The sequence below is a fragment of the Callithrix jacchus genome, chromosome 18, assembly GCF_049354715.1.
Source record: "Callithrix jacchus isolate 240 chromosome 18, calJac240_pri, whole genome shotgun sequence".
NCBI lineage: Eukaryota > Metazoa > Chordata > Mammalia > Primates > Cebidae > Callithrix > Callithrix jacchus.
The window spans coordinates 16,442,251-16,460,436 of NC_133519.1; the positions used below are offsets into that span (position 1 = coordinate 16,442,251).

Consider the following 18,186-nt stretch of genomic DNA (forward strand, 5'->3'; position numbering starts at 1 on the left):
GAATGGTTCCAGGGAGTTGGGTTTTGGCTGCGTGGCCTTTCTGAGCCTTGGTTTTCTCAAGATAATAGTAACAGTTCCCCTCGCCTCATCGCACAAAATTGTGCATAACGGAGAAAACTGTTTTGAAAGTAACCAAAGGCATGCCTGACAAATATAAGGATGTAGTCTAATTATTGAATCGTGGACTGCCAAGCGGACACGTTGACTCCTTTCTCCCCGAAGGAGTTAAATGTCCTTCCAGTGCTGCCACTGTCCTTCCACTCCCGCTCTTTTTGCCCCCCGCAACCGCGTGGTCAGCCTGGAAAGGCGAACTATAGTTCCCAGGGTGCCTCGCGAGGCCACAAGGAACTACGATTCCCAGAGCCGCCCGCGGCGGGGTGGGGAGTTGAGTCGGAACTACAATAACCAGGCGAGGAAACTACAACTCCCAGGGCGTTTGGAAGCAGGCCACGGGACTACGGGAAGCAGAAGTCAGCGGCTCGCGGGAGGCACCTCGGAGGATCTGGGTGCAAAAGCCCAGGGTTAGAAGCCGTAGGCATGTTGCGCCCCAAGGCTTTAACCCAGGTGCTAAGCCAAGCCAACACTGGAGGAGTCCAGAGCACCCTGTGAGTGCGGACCACGGACCCGAGCGGCCAGCCCCGTAGTTGGGCTGCGCGCGGCTCCCTGAGGGAGGGGTGGGGAAGGATCGCCGGGAAGGGAGGAGGCGGCAGAGCGGGCAGCGGCTGGGAGTGCTGGCCAGTAGATACCCTCTCGAAAAGGGAAGCCGGTGTGCTGGGTGCTTAGGGCGCGTTCCAGGACACACTAAGCCCAGACCCTTGCTGGCTGTGCTAGTGGTGGGACTTGGGCTGGAAACCCAGGCGTTTTACTCTCTGTCCTGGGCACAACGTTATCCTTCCCCGCCCCTCACCAGGCTGCTGAATAACGAGGGATCACTGCTGGCCTACTCGGGTTACGGGGACACTGACGCTCGGGTCACTGCGGCCATAGCCAGTAACATCTGGGCCGCCTACGACCGGAATGGGAACCAAGCGTTTAATGAAGACAATCTCAAATTCATCCTCATGGACTGCATGGTATGGAGAGGGAAGCCAGACTTCCCCTGCCCCCCAAGGGGATCCCAAGGGGGTGACCCGGACCCCATCCTGGATGGTTGGAGGGGCAGGGACAGTGTCTCCGGAAGATTACTAAGAGTTGGTCTGCAGCAGCATTCGTAATAGGCAGGACCCTATTCATCAAATGGTGGTGAGGAAGGAGCCCTGGACCTGAGAGGTCTGACTTGGGTTCTGGTTTCAGCCATCCACTTATCAGTTGTGGAACCTTGGGTAAGTCGCCTAACCTCTCTCAGCTTCCTTACCTCATGTCTAAGGAGGAAGCAGCTATTTCCCTTTTCCCGCTCCCCTCCTGGATGGTTGTGAAGATCGGATGAAATAATGGGTATAAACAGTAGAACGATGTGCAAACACGAAGTGTTGTCATCCCAGCCTCGCCGACTCACAGAACCATGGTGGTCTCCAGACCCTAGTCCAACCCCTCACGGTTACAAACAAGGGAAAATGAAGTCCAGAAAGGGGAAGTTGCCGTTAGCTTGTGAACCTCTTAGTATCTGTTTAGTCAATAAGTATTTAGGTCCTTGTAGTGTTCTCAGGACTAGGGAAAAAAATAGCAAACAGAAAGGCAAAACCCCCAGCCCTAATAAATCTTAACAGTGATACAATAATGGCTCACTGCAGCCTCGACCTCCCTGGGCTCAGGTGATCTTCCTGTCTCAGCCTCTTAAGTAGCTGGAAGTACAAGCATCCACTACCACACCTCCCTAATTTTTGCATTTTTTGCAGAGATTGGGTTTTGCCATGTTGCCCGGGCTGGTCTCGATCTCTTGGCTCAAGTGATCCACCTGCCTCAGCCTCCCAAAGTGCTGGGATTACAGGCATGAGCCACTGTGCCCGGCCACATTATTTAAAATAAGTAAAATATGTAGTATGTTAGGTATTGAAAATGCAATGTAAGGCCGGGCGCAGTGGCTCACGCCTGTAATCCCAGCACTTTGGGAGGCTGAGGCAGGTGGATCTCGAGGTCAAGAGATCGAGACCATCCTGGTCAAAGAGGTGAAACCCTGTGTCTACTAAAAATACAAAAATTAGCTGGGCATGGTAGCGCGCGCCTGTAGTCCCAGCTACTTGGGAGGCTGAGGTAGGAGAATTGCTTGAACTCAGGAGGCGGAGGCTGCGGTGAGCCGAGATCGTGCCATTGCACTCCAGTCTGGGTAACAATAGCGAAACTCCGTATCAAAAAAAAAAAAAAAAGAAAAGAAAATGCAATGTAAAGAAAGGAGGGAAGTGAAAGTATGAGTTTGTTGGGTGTATGTGTCAGAGACAGTCTCACTGAAAAGGTGACATTTGATCAAAGATCTGAAGAAAGGTCATGGCAAGCCATGTGGCTATCTAGGGGAAGAATATTTTGGACAGAACAGCAAGCACGAAGGCCTTGAGGCAGAATTGTGCCTGCCCAAGGATCAACAGAGTTGGTTGGTATGGCTGGAGCTGCATGAAAATGAATGGAGGGTGGTAGGAGATGGTGTCAGAGAGGCAGAGAGTGCAGTGCTTGGTTTCCCGCGTAGAATGAATACCTAGTAAAAATTTGTTGAACTTACTTTTTTTTTTTTCCATATCGGCCAGAGGGTGAACTCTCTAGGAAGGGTCTTCATTGTAACCCAGCTGCTATTCTCTTCTGCCACCTGCACAACCAATGCTATTTTAGTTCAACATATGACGCTTAGTGAATGCCTAGAGCTGGTGCTATAGCTTTCAAACGTTTTGACCACAACCAAGCCATAAGAAATACATTTTAAGGGGCCAGGCACTGTGGCTCACGCCTGTAATCCCAACACTTTGGGAAGGCGAGGCAGGCAGATCATGAGGTCAGGAGTTTGAGACCAGCCTGTCCAACCTGGTGAAACCCCATTTCTACTAAAAATACAAAAATTAGACCGGGTGCAGTGGCCCACACCTGTAATTCCAGCACTCTGGGAGGCCGACACTGGCAGATCACCTGAGGTCAGGAATTCAAGACCAGCCTGGCTAACATGGTGGAACCCCATTTCTACTAAAAATACAAAAAATTAGCCAGGTGTAGTGGCATGCGCCTGTAATCCCAGCTACTCAGGAGGCTGAGGCAGGAGAATCACTTGAACCTGGGAGGTGGAAGTTGCAGTGAGCCAAGATCACACCATTGCACTCTAGCTTGGGCAACAAGAGTGAAACTCAATCTAAAATATATCTATATATATATACACACACACACACACACATAAAAATTAGCCTGGCTTGGTGGCGTGTGCCTATAATCCCCGCTACTCAGGAGGCTGAGGTAGGAGAATCACTTGAACCCGGGAGGCGGAGGTTGCAGTGAGCTGAGATGGCACCACTGCACTCCAGCCTGGGTGACAGAGTGAGACTCTGTCTCAAAAAAAAAAAAAAAAAAACCTTTTAAAGCTGAGTGCAGTTCCTCATTCCTGTAATCTGTAATCCCAACACTTTGGGAGACTGAGGCTGGAGGATTACTTGAAGCCAGGAGTTCAAGACCAGCCTTGGTGACCTAGCAAGACCTCATCTCTACAAAAAAATAAAAAGGAAAAATTTTTAAGAAAGACATTTTAGGGCCGGGTGCGATGGCTCAGGCCTGTAATCCCAGCACTTTGGGAGGCCGAGGCAGGTGGATCACGAGGTCAAGAGATCAAGACCATCCTGGTCAACGTGGTGAAACCCCGTCTCTACTAAAAATACAAAAAATTAGCTGGGCATGGTGGTGCGTGCCTGTAATCCCAGCTACTCAGGAGGCTAAGGGAGGAGAATAGCCTGAATCTAGGAGGCGGAGGTTGCGGTGAGCCGAGATCGTGCCATTGCACTCCAGCCTGGGTAACAAGAGCGAAACTCCGTCTCAAAAAAAAAAAATTAAAAAAAAGAGAGAAACAGTACTTTTCCTACTACATGTAATATACTTCATTTCTTCTTTTTTAATGCTGATCAACCTTCTTAATTTATCTCCTAACTGTGGGGTCAAACCTGCAGTTTGAAAAACATTACCCTGGGAAAAGAGAAGAAATATCAGTTGGGTTACTGCTCCCATGCTCCTCTCAGTGTCTATGGGGTGAGCTCATAGTAATAGCATCACTCGTTTGGATGACTGTTGGCAGACACAAAATTTCATGTATATTGGCACCCTCACCAACTGGGATGAGGTGGGGGTTACAGAAAGAGAAACTGAGTTTCTGAAAGACTAAGTTTCCCAGAGTAACATGGTTAGTAGATGGCTATGCTGAGGCTGGAACCTGGGCTCAGAACCCAATGTCCAGGGCTGTGGCCAAAAGCTTTTCTGCTGAACCTCCTGCTGTGCCCAGGGCCTGGGGAAAAAATATAGTCTCTCTGGGGCCAGAGAAACCTTTGGGGAAGGCGGGTGCTAAGGGTGCCAAGCAGAACATCACATCCCATCCTATCACCTCCACCAGGAGGGCCGTGTAGCCATCACCCGAGTGGCCAACCTTCTGCTGTGTATGTATGCCAAGGAGACCGTGGGCTTTGGAATGCTCAAGGCCAAGGTGTGTATATGCCCATCCCCCCACAGCCCCGGGCCCAGCCTTTGTGCTCCCTCACCATGTCGGCTCCCATCAGGACCCTGTTTTTAGCTCACCGTGTCCGCTCCCACCAGGACCCTGTTTTTAGCTCACCGTGTCCGCTCCCACCAGGACCCTGTTTTTAGAGTCTTCATGTCTACTTAGTGCATTTCTGGTATGGGCCAGCTCCCAAGAGCAGGTGGGGGTTGAGGCTGGTTGCTCCCTATGGCACAGGGAACAGACCTGGATTTGGGATTCCCAGGGGCTGGCCATGTGTGGGACTGATTTCTGTTCTCCTTCTTATAGGCCCAGGCTTTGGTGCAGTACCTGGAGGAGCCCCTCACCCAGGTTGCAGCATCTTAATGGCATTGGTGGAAGCTGGGGTCAGAAAAGAGACATGACCGTTTGGAGGGGTGGGGCCTCCTAGAAGAACCTTCTTGGACGATGCCGGGAGGATGGGACTTTGTTTTTTCTAAGAATAAACTTCAATTCTGGTCATGTGTCTTGGCTGCTTTCTTGGTTGGGTGGAATCAGAGAAGATAGGAAGAAGCAGGCATTGCTTCTAGGATTCCTCATGTTCTGCAAGGATGGATTTCTGCCCACCCCTTCACCATGACCTCCCATGACCAAATGGTTCTGGGCAGTTATGTCAAATAGTCCTTGGCCTTACCAATGGCATGGCCTTACCTAGACCCTGCTGCTCAGAACAGAGTCTTACCCACCTCATTGGCAAAACTGTGGGAGTGTGCTCAGAGGAGCAAGGGTCTGCTGGGGTTGTGTTGCCCAGAGAATATAAAGGCCCTGGGAAGTCACAGTTTTATTCCAGGTTTTTTTTTTTTGAGAGGGTCTCCCTGTTGCCCAGGCTGTAATGCAGTGACACACACAATCTCAGCTCACTGCAGGCTCAACATCTGGCTTAAGCGATTCTACCTCAGCCTCCTGAGTCACTGGGACTATAGGCACACACCATCATGCCTAGATAATTTTGGGGGGTTTTGTGTGTTTTGGGGTTTGGTTTTTTTTTTTTTTGCAGCGATGAGGTCCCACCTGTTGCCCAGGCTGGTCTCCAGTTGGGCTCAAATCATCCTCCTGCCTCCCAGAGTGCTGGGATTACAGACATGAACCACTGCCACTGCCCAGTGAGTGCCTTTTCTATTCGTGGTGTTGGGAGGGTGCCCCAGTAGCCTGGAATGAGCCATTCCTTTCCTCTTCCTCCAGGTGTTCATGTGCTTACACAGACTCTCCCCAGATCCTGAAGCCCTCTGTAGACATGATGCCTTTGCTGTGAGGCCTCAGGTCCTGTACAGGGACTAGAAGTAACCCAGACCTCCCAAAGGCCTTCATCTCCAGATCCTGCTCCTACACTCAGACCACTCACCCCAGCTGTGTGTTTCTGCCCCAGGTTCTCCCCCTACCCAGTGTCCTTAAAGCAGGTCTGTATAGGGAGCTACCAGCCCCCTTCCCCAGTGCCATAGAAAGGAACCCATCCCAAAGAAGTGGGTAGGTTTCGAGTCCCAGCTCCACCCAAGATGAGAAACACTGCCCATCCCAGGCCCTGGGCTGTTAAGGAGGGGCAGAAATTACTGTGGCCATGATGCGGCTCCCCCAGCTCCGCACTGCAGCAGGGTGACTGGTGTTCTGTCACCCCCTGGCCCAATGTCCCTTACTCTGGTTCTCCCAGTGTACCCCCTGACCAGGAGCTCTGAAGAAAAAGCAAGCCAAGTGAGTTTCTTTTTCTTTTTCTTTTTTTTTGAGATGGAGTCTCACTCTGTTGTCCAGCCTGGAGTGCAATGGCACGATCTTGGCTTACTGCAACCTCTGCCTCCCGGGTTCAAATGATTCTCCTACCTCAGCCTCCCAAGTAGCTGGGATTACAGGCGCCTACCGCCACACCTGGCTAATTTTTGTATTTTTAGTAGAGACTGGGTTTCACTATGTTCGCCAGGCTAGTCTCAAACCCCTGACCTCAGGCCTCCGAAAGTGCTGTGATTACAGGCGTGAGCCACCTCGCCTGGCCGAGAGTGGGTTTCTGAGGGGCTATTTGTTGCTCATTAGTTTCGGGGCCTGCCCTCACCACAGATTCCAGAAGCCCAGCAATGCACACTCAGCCCTCAGTGGGCTGTCTCTGAAGGTCCTGTCCCTGTGTCTCACTTCCCTGACTCTTATCCCTGGAGCTGGTTCTCCAGCTCTCGGGAGCCCAGGCTGAGAGCAGACACCCAACCTGCCGAACCTGTCTGACGTCATCGTCTCTCCACCCACCTGGGCCCCAGGTCTCCAGCCACCCAGCTCTTCCTGTTCTCAGCTTCCGTCCTCTCAGCTTCCTTACACACCCCCACCTGCCAGAGCTGATCTTCCCTAGGCCCTGCCTAACCTTGAGTTGGCCCCCAATCCCCCTGGCTGCAAAAGTCTCCTTACCCCCAATGAGAGGAGGGGCAGGCCCAGATCTTTTGAGAGCTGAGGGTTGAAGGCATTGAGCCAACACACAGACTTGTCACCTCTGGCCCCGAAGACACCTGCACCCTCCATGCGGAGCCAAGATGGGGAATGGAACGGAGGAAGATTATAACTTTGTCTTCAAGGGTGAGTTGGGGTCCCTGAAGCAAGAGGAAGCCTGAGAGACCCAGAAAGAGATTGTTAGAGCCAGAGAGGGCCCCCTCCTGTTTTATATCTACCAGAAACCGCTGGGGCTCCTCATTCCTTCAGAAAGAAAGCTGCAGGGAGTCGGGGAGGATCTGGTGGCGGGGGCAAAAGTCAGGGAGCCTCTGAGTATGCCCTACTCTGATAAATGATGATGTTTATCCCTCCTTAAGAGAGCTGAGTTAGGTTCCTCTTCCCCGTTCTGAATAGAAACCCAAATCCCTGGTGTTAGCCAGTGCAGCACAAGAGATGGAGGTCAGACTTTAGAAAGGACTTCCCTCTTGAGAAGAAAGGGAAACCAGCAGACAAGAGGAAAAAAGTCATTTTTTCTGGGCAGGTGTACAGGGAAGGACAGAAAGGAGAGACCTAGCCCTTTATGGGGTGGGGTAATACATACATAGGGAAGACAGAAAATATCATGAGTCTGCCACGGAGTCTGATAGAATCCAGAGGACTCCTAGGGACTCCTAGCCTTGTCTGCCTGTTCTTTGGCCAATTCACTGGACCTGCATACCAGGCACCGGGCTCAACTTGGCTGTGCCTGGAAGCGGGCATGTATCTTTCCAGCCCCTGGGTTTAGTCCCCCTGTTGTTTCTCAGCCCCACCTCCATACTTCCTTCAGGGCAGGGTGTACTATCCAGCCACCCTACCCCATTGCCTCTCCCAGCCTCAGCCTGGCCCTCCCTTGAGCTGAGCCCGGCCCTCCCTTGAGCTGGGACTCTCATTGTAGCACCCGCCCTCGAACTAAGCTGGGGAACCTGTACTACCGGCATCCTGGAAAAGGTCAGCAATAGTCTGGGGTAAAAATACGAGGAACTACCATTTATTGAGCACTTACTATGTACCAGCCACTACCTCGTTAATACCATAATCCCCAAAGGTTATATTTTATTTGGAGAGGCAGTGTAACATGGTGGTCGGAAGCCAGACTGAGCTCAGATCTCAGTCCTGACACTTACAAATATTGCGGGTTGGTTAGCCAGGTGTGGTGGCTCACCCCTGTAATCCCAGCACTTTGGGAGGCCAAGGCAGGGGGATCACTTGAGGACAGGAGTTCGAGACCAGCCTGGCCAACATGGTGAAACTCTGTCTCTACTAAAAATACAAAAATTAGCCAGGTGTGGTGACAGGTGCCTGTAATCTCAGCTGCTCGAGAGGTTGAGACAAGAGAATTGCTTGAACCCAGGAGGCGGAGGTTGCGGTGAGCCGAGATCATGCCATTGCACTCCAGCCTGGGCAACAGAGTGAGACTCTGTCTCTTTTTTTTTTTGAGATGGAGTTTTGCTGTTGTTACCCAGACTGGAGTGCAATGGCACGATCTCGGCTCACCGCAACCTCCCCCTCCTGGGTTCAAGCAATTCTCCTGCCTCAGTCTCCGGAGTAGCTGGGACTACAGGCGCGCACCACCATGCCCAGCTAATTTTTGTATTTTTAGTAGAGACGGGGTTTCACTTTGTGGACCAGGATGGTCTCAATCTCTTGACCTTGTGATCCACCCGCCTCGGCCTCCCAAAGTGCTGGGATTATAGGCGTGAGCCACCGCGCCTGGCTGACTCTGTCTCAGAAAAAAAACAAAAAACAAAAAACTATTGAGGGTTGGGGTCCCAGAAGCAGACGCTGAGAAGTTGGGGTGTTCAATGTTTTTTATGAATCAGCACCTGTGAAAGGAAGGGAGAGGAAACAGAATTGGGCAGAGGAAGAAGTCAAACAGCAACACAGGCTTGACAAAGCCTGGGTCGAGGGCGGGGAGCTCTGTGATTGCCCCACTTTGCTTGAGCACTGGGTGTAGGCTGCCTAGAAAAGGCATCACTTCCAGTGAGGCTGCCGTCTGCACCAGAGGCAGACGCTGAAGGAGCTGACAGCTGGAGCCTGTCTGCAGCCTGCACTCCCTGCAGCTGGGTGCAAATCCTTCCTCAAAGGCTGATCTGGCCAGCACATCTCTGTGTTTACAACACTAGCCCTGTTATCTTGGGCAAGTCATTTGACCTCCAAAGCGCCTTGTCTGTAAAAACAGGGAAAATAGTAATGGGATTCACGGCACTGTTACCAGGATTAAATGAGGTAACATGTGCAAAGCTTTTAAGGACACTGGCACGTAGTAAGCGCTCAATACACTGTAAACATGAACCATTAGTATCTCCACTTTACAACTGAGGCTTAGAGGCAAAGTCACTTACAAAAGGCCACAAAGTCTGACTCCAACGCTCTTGCCCTGAGCACCTTTGGGGTATGAAGCTAGGGCTGAGAGCCCACCCACTGAGAGGGATGAGAGGGGGATGTGCTCAGTAGGGAGAGGCAGGAACGCAGGAACACATGCTCGTGCACACACACGCACACGCATGCACATCCTCTGACACATATCCATATTCTTTCCAGCTTTGCCATACTGTCCTACACAAATAAGGAATTTATTTATTTTATTTTTCTTTTTTTTGAGACAGTCTCACTTTGTTGTCAGGTGCCAGGCTAGAGTGCAGTGGCGCGATCTCGGCTCACTGCAACCTCTGCCTCCCAGATTCAAGCAATTCTCCTGCCTCAGCCTCCTGAGTAGCTGGGATTACAGGCACACACCATCATGCCTGGATAATTTTGTATTTTTAGTAGAGATGGGGTTTCTCCATGTTGGTCAGGCTGGTCTCGAACTCCTGACCTCAGGTGATCTGCCCACGCCCTCCATCTCTTGGCATCCCAAAGAGGTAGGATTGCAGGTGTGAGCCACCAGGCCTGGCCTATTTTTTTATTTTTACTTTCTGAGACACCATTTCACTGTCACCCAAGTTGGGGTGCAGTGGTGCCATCATAGCTCATTGCAGCCACAATCTGCAGGGTTCAAGCAATCCTTCCATGTCAGCCTCTTGAGTAGCTGGGACTACACGCACATGCCACCACACTTGGCTAATTTTTTTTTCTTTTTTCTTTTTTTTTTTTGAGACGGAGTCTTGCTCTGTCACCAAGCTGGAGTGCAGTGGCGAGATCTCAGCTCACTGCAACCTCCACCTCCTAGGTTCAAGCGATTCTTCCGCCTCAGCCTCCCGAGTAGCAGGGACCACAGATGTGCGCCACCACGCCCGGCTAATGTTTTCGTATTTTTAGTAGAGACGGGGTTTCACCGTTTTGGCCAGGATGGTCTCGATCTCTTGACCTCGTGATCCGCCCGCCTCGGCCTCCCAAAGTGCTGGGATTACAGGCATGAGCCACCGTTCCCGGCCTCCTTTTTTTTTTTTTTTGAGCTGGGGTCTCACTCTGTGACCCAGGCTGGAGTGAAGTGGCACAAACCCAGCTCACTGCAACCTCCGCTCCCTCAGGCTCAAGCAATCCTCCTACCTCAGCCTTCCGTGTAGCTGAGACTATAGTCACGTGCCACCATGCTTGGCTAATTTTCTTATTTTTCGTAGAGATGGGGTTTCACCGTGTTGCCCAGGCTGGTCTCAAACTCATAGGCTCAAGAGATCCTCCCGCCTCGGCCTCCCAAAGTGCTGGGATTACAGGCACAAACCTCCACACCCAGACAAGGAAATTTTAAAGTTGGAGGAGGCCTTTATGGGTTGTATAAACAAGGAAACACAGACTGAGGAAAGACAAGTCATAGAGCCCACGCTGTGTGGCTTCCAGTCCTTGGGTGCCAGCCTGCCTTTCCAGAACCACTCTGACGACCTCCCCTAACTCTGGGTGCTCAGTTCAATGCCAGTGCAATTTGTGAGTCGTACTTACATCAGCCCCCTATACTCTCTCTACCCCAGCCCCCAGCTCATCCATGGTGGGTAAGGCTGGGCCCTGGATGCTGCCCACCAGTCTAAAGGGTCTTCATGGCCTCTCTGGTGGATCCTTGTCTCTGCAAATCCAAAGGCAAAAACTCTGGCCTGCCAACAACGATCAAACCCACAGTGATTTTTATACTTACTATATCTAGGGCAACATCTCACTTACTTCCTACAGCAACTCTTAAGGTAGATACTGATGTTTTCCCATTTTTCATATGAAAAGGACAGCTCAGAGAGGTGTCCTGAAGGACACACAGCTGGTCTAACACCCAGCCCCATGCTCTTAACCGTGTAGGACTGCCCCCTCCTTAGGGACAACTGGAACCTAACTTTTTTTTTTTAGAGATGGGGTCTCTCCATGTTGGCCAGGCTGGTCTCGAACTCCTGACCTTAGGTGATCCACCCACCTCGGCCTCCCAAAGTGCTGGGATTACAGGCATGAGCCACCGCGCCCAACCTTTTTTTTTTTTTTCTTTAAACAGAGTCTCACTGTGTCACCCAGGCTGGGAGTACAGTGACGTGATCTTAGCTCACTGCAACTTCCGCCTCCCAGGTTCAAGTGATTCTCCTGCCTCAGCCTCCTGAGTAGCTGGGGAATTACAGGCACCTACCCACCATGCCCAGCTAGTTTTTGCATTTTTAGTAGAGACGGGTTTCACCATGTTGGCCAGGATGATGTTGAACTCCTGACCTCAGATGATCCGTCCACCTCGGCCTTCCAAAGTGCTGGAATTACAGGCATGAGCCACCACGCCCGGCCCTGGAACCTAACTTCTTACACATACATGAGCACACATGCCTTCCTTTCACCCACAGATGTGTCAACTGCCAAACTTTCTCCTTACCCACACTTCGATTCACACCTCTGTTCCTTATGCAAACACACACACCAAAACTCCCACTTGTCCTCCCGGCTCATATATATAGAGACAAGCACAGTGTTCTCATACTCCTAGTCCTGGTCCAGAACTGTGCACCCCCCGACCTCCCACCATCCTTGTCCATATTCACACACAACAGTCATGTCTCCACACGACACTCATAAAGAGCCCACAGATGTCACTCCCTCATCAGAGATGCAGGCTGACTCCGCAGCCATGTCTCAACAGACCAGGCTATAACCCTTCAAGCCCCTTTGTTTGTTTTAAACTCTTGGCTTTTCTGCCCACCAGGACGGATGCATTATGCAGAGTTGCAGACTCCAGTCTCACAGGAGACTCCGCTCCCTAATCTTTTTTTTCTGAGTTCAGTTCTCTTTTTCTGCTGGGCAGACCCTCCAAGCTCAGCCGGGCTTGGAGCTGCTCTACCCCATGCTCAGCCCTTATCTCTCACTCCTTCAGTGGTGCTGATCGGCGAATCAGGTGTGGGGAAGACCAATCTGCTCTCCCGATTCACGCGCAATGAGTTCAGCCACGACAGCCGCACTACCATCGGGGTTGAGTTCTCCACCCGCACTGTGATGCTGGGCACAGCTGCTGTCAAGGCTCAGATCTGGGACACAGCTGGCCTGGAGCGGTACCGAGCCATCACCTCAGCGTGAGCCTGGGCCTGGGGGCTGCTGGGTGGTGGGAGTTCTGGGGAAGTCAGGGAACACTTCTGGAGGGGGAGGAGGCAAGGGGGCTCAGCGGTGGGCTTGGGTGGAGGGCGGGGAGCGGGACAGATCTCAGAAGACACAAGGTACTGTAAAGAGAAACAGCCCAAGCCGGGATATAGTAACACTGACTAGTACCACTGAAAGCAGGAATCATTGCCACTTGCTAAGCCTTTGCTATGTGCCCAGGAAGGGACAAGGCACTTTACATTTGGCATTTTATGTAACCCTTAAAGTATCACAGGAGTAAAGTGCTATAATTAATTAATTTCTATATAAATACAAGCAAGGTGAAATCAGGGTGGAGCTCGGATGGGGGCAAGCTGCATGGATCGAGAGCGCCCCCTCACTTCTGCACAGTGCTCTGCACTTTTCAACTTTCATCTTACCACAGATGGCCAAAAGCTGAACCTGGCATCTGCATTTTATGAAGACTCAGAGGACACACAAGAGGCCTCCTGACACCACATCCGAAGTGTCTCTTAGGCCGGGTGCGTTGGCTCACACCTGTAATCCCAGCACTTTGGGAGGCCAAGGCGGGTGGATCCTTTGAGCTCACACATTTGAGACCACTCAGGGCAACATAGCAAAATCCTGTCTGTACCAAAAATATAAAAAATTAGCTGGGCATGGTGGTGAATACCTGTAGTCCCAGATACTCAGGAAGTTAAGGTGGGAGGATGGCTCAAACCGGAAGGCAGAGGTTGCAATGAACCAAAATCGTCCCACTGCACTCCAACCTGGGTGACGAAGTGAGACTGTGTCTCAAGAAAAAAGTGTCAGCTGGTGTGGTAGCTCACGCCTGTAATCCCAGCACTTTGGGAGGCCAAGGCAGGTGGATCACCTGAAGTCAGGAGTTCAAGACCAGCCTGGCCAACATAGCGAAACCCTGTCTCTACTATAAATACAAAAATTGGCCAGGCATGGTGGTGTGCACCTGTAATCCCAGCTACTTGGGAGGCTGAGACAGGAGAATCACTTAGACCCAGGAGACGGAGGTTGCAATGAGCCAAGACTGCGCCATTGCAATCCAGCCTGAGTGACAAGAGCAAAACTCTGTCTCAAAAATAGAAAAAAGAAGAGTGTCTTCCAGTCAGTGTGAGGCCTAAGCATGTGAAATGGGGTCTGTGTGTGTGTGTATGGGATGGATAACACTTGCCAGGGGGCAGGAAGCAAGAGGCAGGGGCTTCGCTATGTTGAAAGGTCCACACACATTCATCACTCCTCGTTACCTGACCTCTTCTGAGCCTCAGTTGACTCATCAATAAATTGGGAGTTAGGCATCACCTGTCTGAAGACACCCCATCCAACTCCAAGAGGGAGACTGGATACATTGAATGGTCAGGCCAGGGACTGCTGCAAGGGGTAGGCATTCAGCTAGTCCTAGAAAGATGGCCACAGGAGAGAAGAGCGCACTGTTGAGGAGCCATGTGAAGAAGATCTTGAAGGTGGCAGATTTGGCTAAAGCCCAGATGTGCATTGGTGGAGAGCAGGGGCTAAAATCAGGACAAGGACCTGAGAAAGCAGAGGGGCTGGCTATGAGGAGGCCAGTGGAGATTTTAGAGCAGTGAGGTGAAACTTTAGAGGCTCCACGACCAGCGTCCCTGGAAGGCAGAGGAGACTTGAGCTGCCCTGTTGGGTTTTGGGCCCCTGGCCCCAAGTTTCTGTATTTCCTGATCTCTAATACTCTGATCCTGGGCGTTCCAGCTTGATGGCTCTGATGCTGGATCCAATGCCCCTGATTGTATCTCTGTCCATCCTTCTCATTCCCACCCAGGTACTATCGTGGTGCAGTGGGGGCCCTCCTGGTGTTTGACCTAACCAAGCACCAGACCTATGCTGTGGTGGAGCGCTGGTTGAAGGAGCTCTATGACCATGCTGAAGCCACGATCGTTGTCATGCTCGTGGGTAACAAGAGTGACCTCAGCCAGGCCCGGGAAGTGCCCACTGAGGAGGCCCGCATGTTCGCTGGTGAGAGCCTGCCACTACCAGGCTGACTCCTCCGAGCCTCCCACCTTCCCCTTGCAGCCTCTCAAGGCCCGGCCCCCACCCATAGAGCCCCTACCCTGGCCTTCCTCCATACAGTCCTCTACCTCATCCCTTCTTCCTTAGGATTTCCCGGCGCTTCCCCTCTAGGACTCTGTGTCTCCCATCATGTCCCACCACTTGCCCTGAGATTGTCTTTACAGCAATTATTTATAGTTGATTTTTTTTTTTTTTGAGACTGAGTCTCACTCTGTTGCCGAGGCTGGAGGGTGGTGGCGTGATCTCAGCTCACTCCAACCTCTGCCTCCTGGGTTCAAGCAATTCTCATGCTGCAGCCTCCTGAGTAACTGGGACTACAGATGTGCGCCACCATACCTGACTAATTTTTGTATTTTTAGTAGAGAGAGGGTTTCATCATGTTGGCCAGACAGGTTTCAAACTCCTGACCTCAGGTGATCCACCTGCCTCCACCTCCCAAAGTGCTGGGATTACAAGTGTGAGCCACTGTGCCGAATCCGTAGTTGATTTTAAGGCAGCTCCACTCTGCAGTGTCAAAGATCCCGTGGAGAGGATAGGCTTCCCAGGAGTTTTCTGGTTTAGAGGCAACACAACATGATGTCTTCTGGTTAAGGGTGTTCTGAAGTCCCATGGCCCAGCCTCCCATCTGCTCTTGGCCAGTTACTAAATGGGGCAAGTTTCTTACTCATTTTCTTTGTGTTTCTGGATTCAGTTTTCTAAATGAACCTACCTCATACGTTGTTTTAAGGATTTTTTTTTTTTTTTTGAGACGGAGTTTCGCTCTTGTTACCCAGGCTGGAGTGCAATGGCACGATCTTGGCTCACCGCAACCTCCGCCTCCTGGGTTCAGGCAATTCTCCTGCCTCAGCCTCCTGAGTAGCTGGGATTACAGGCGCACACCACCATGCCCAGCTAATTTTTTGTATTTTTAGTAGAGACGAGGTTTCACCGTGTTGATCAGGATGGTCTCGATCTCTTGACCTTGTGATCCACCCGCCTCGGCCTCCCAAAGTGCTGGGATTGCAGGCTTGAGCCACTGCGCCCGGCCCCATTTTAAGGATTAAATGAACTGCTACATGCCTAGAGTTTAGCACACAGCAAATGTATATAGCAAACATTATTTGTTATTATTATTATTATTGCCTTTGATTCCCACAATTAATGGTGTGTTTTGCTTCCTGGTAGAAAACAATGGACTGCTCTTCCTGGAGACCTCAGCCCTGGACTCCACCAATGTTGAGCTAGCCTTTGAGACTGTCCTGAAAGGTTAGAGACTACCTTTATTCTGCACCCTATTCCATCCCTGTGGCTTCTGCGGGCAGCAGTAGGAATGCAGATACTCAGCCCTCACCCCAGCTAATTCCTCAGCTCCCCTGTGGGCCCTGGCACCACTGCTTGTCCCCCTCAGTCCCTCCCCAGTGCCTCCCACTCAGCCTGGAGCTCAGGGAGGGAATAGGCCACACCTCCCATGGGCTGACTCTTGGTTCCTTCTCCACCCAGGTAAGGAGAAGGGACCCCAATGTCCATACTCCATTTCCTGCTGCAAAGCCTCCTGCAAATGTGGCCCCTCCCATGCTCGGATGGGGCACGCAGTGTGTGCGTGGGGTCAGGGAGGAGGGGGCATGGGCTCTAAATCTTCTGGCCTAATCACTGCCCTCTCCCCTCCCAGAGATCTTTGAGAAGGTATCCAAGCAGAGACAGAACAGCACCCGGACCAATGCCATCACTCTGGGCGGTGCTCAGGGTGGGCAGGAGCCTGGCTCTGGGGAGAAGAGGGCCTGTTGCATCAGCCTCTGACCTTGGCCAGCACCACCCTGCCCCCACTGGCTTCTGGTACCCCTTGTCCCCACCTCAACCCCAGGACCTTTCCCTGCCCTTTGGTTCCGGATGTTAGACTGTTCCCTGTTCACAGCACCCCCAGGGCCTTAAGGTCTTCATGCCCTATCACAAATACCTCTTTTATCTGTCCACCCCTCACAGACTCAGACCCTCAAATAAAGCTGTTTTGTATCAACGCCTGGTCATCCTGCTGCCTCCCTTCTGTTCCTTCCTCTTCTTGTCTATGCCTCCCCTTCAACTTTGGCCCCTCCTCTGAGTCTCTAATCCCCTTCCTCCCCTTCCTTCCTCTGTCCTCCCCACCATACCTACTGCCCCTCAGGGCCAGCTGCCTCTGGAGTCCTGTGGTGTGGGGATGGTGCCAAGGGGATGGGAGGTGCCCGCCCTTCCCTCTGCCAACCCCCAGGGCAGGTGGGGGAGGGAGGAGAACATGGAAGGGAGGAGGTATCTGGAAGGCGAGACAAAGGAAGCCATCGGCGGGCACCATCTGGTGCTGAGGGCCCTGGTGCCAAGAACTGAGGTCACTCCAATGCCAGGGGCAAGGGGAGGAGACAGTGGGAGACACAAGGGAGAAGAGGGAGTGGGGCCAGTCCTGTAGGTGTGTACTGAGGAAGGAGTTTTTAAGCCTGAGAGGTGGAAGGTCTAAGCCCTCCAACCAGGTGTGTTTTTTTTTTTTTTTTGAGATGGAGTCTCAGTCTGTCACCCAGGCTGGGGTGCAGTTGTATAATCTCGGCTCACCGAAACCTCCACCTCCCGGGTTCAAGCAATTCTCTCTGTCTTTGCCTCCCGAGTAGCTGGGATTACAGATGCCTGCCACCATGCCTGGCTAATGTTTGTATTTTATTTATTTTTAATTTTTACTTTTTTGAGACGGAGTTTCACTCTTGTTACCCAGGCTGGAGTGCAATGGCGCGATCTCGGCTCACCGCAACCTCCGCCTCCTGGGTTCAGGCAAGTCTCCTGCCTCAGCCTCCCGAGTAGCTGAGATTACAGGCACACGCCACCATGTCCAGCTAATTTTTTGTATTTTTAGTAAAGATGGGGTTTCACCATGTTGGCCAGGCTGGTCTCAAACTCCTGACCTCAGGTGATCCACCCACCTCAGCCTCCCAAAGCACTGGGATTACAGGCTTGAGTCATTAAGCCTAGCCCATCCAGTCTTCTTCCTGATCCCAAAGAAGAGGGATAGATTGAATCTAGTGGGGTAAATGGGGAGGATCCCTGTCTCTTAGCTCTCTGCCCCCTTTCCATGGAGCCTAGCAGATAGCTGTCCAGGTAGGATCTCTGTCACCCTGACTCACCTTCCCGTTTTTTTTTTCAAGACAGAGTCTTGCTCTCTCATCAGGCTGGAGTGCAGTGACATGATCTCAGCTCACTGCAACCTCTGCCCCCCAGGTTCAAGCAATTCTCTTGCCTCAGCCTCCTGAGTAGCTGGGAATTCAGGTGTCCACCACCACACCCAGCTAATTTTTGTATTTTTAGTAGAGACAAGGTTTCACCATGTTGGCCAGGATGGTCTCGATCTCTTGACCTTGTGATCAGCCCACCTCAGCCTCCCAAAGTGCTGGGATTACAGGCATGAGCCACTGTGCCCAGCCTGTGTTTTTTTGGTTTTGTTTTTAGACAGAGTCTCACTCTGTTGCCCAGGCTAGAGTGCAGTGGCACGATCTCTCAGCTCACTGCAACTTCCGCCTCCCGGGTCCAAGTGATTCTCCTGCCTCAGCCTCCAGAGTAGCTGATACTACAGG

The 18,186-nt window shown here is 51.8% G+C and overlaps 2 protein-coding genes across 2 annotated transcripts; both read left to right on the plus strand.

Annotated features, from left to right (window-relative positions):
* Positions 1–476: 476 nt before the first annotated feature.
* On the plus strand, positions 477–5,107 carry LAMTOR2 (late endosomal/lysosomal adaptor, MAPK and MTOR activator 2). The gene is made up of 4 exons (XM_002760001.6): positions 477–605; positions 911–1,073; positions 4,505–4,594; positions 4,916–5,107. The coding sequence occupies exons 1-4, from the start codon at positions 538–540 to the stop codon at positions 4,970–4,972; spliced, it is 378 nt and encodes a 125-aa protein (XP_002760047.1). The 5' UTR covers positions 477–537; the 3' UTR covers positions 4,973–5,107.
* A 1,796-nt stretch (positions 5,108–6,903) lies between these two features.
* RAB25 (RAB25, member RAS oncogene family) lies at positions 6,904–16,616 on the plus strand. The gene is given in 7 exon segments (XM_002760000.6): positions 6,904–7,189; positions 12,348–12,543; positions 14,376–14,569; positions 15,788–15,868; positions 16,272–16,354; positions 16,357–16,416; positions 16,418–16,616. Coding segments are annotated over 7 exon segments (771 nt in total). The 5' UTR covers positions 6,904–7,146; the 3' UTR covers positions 16,532–16,616.
* Positions 16,617–18,186: the final 1,570 nt, after the last annotated feature.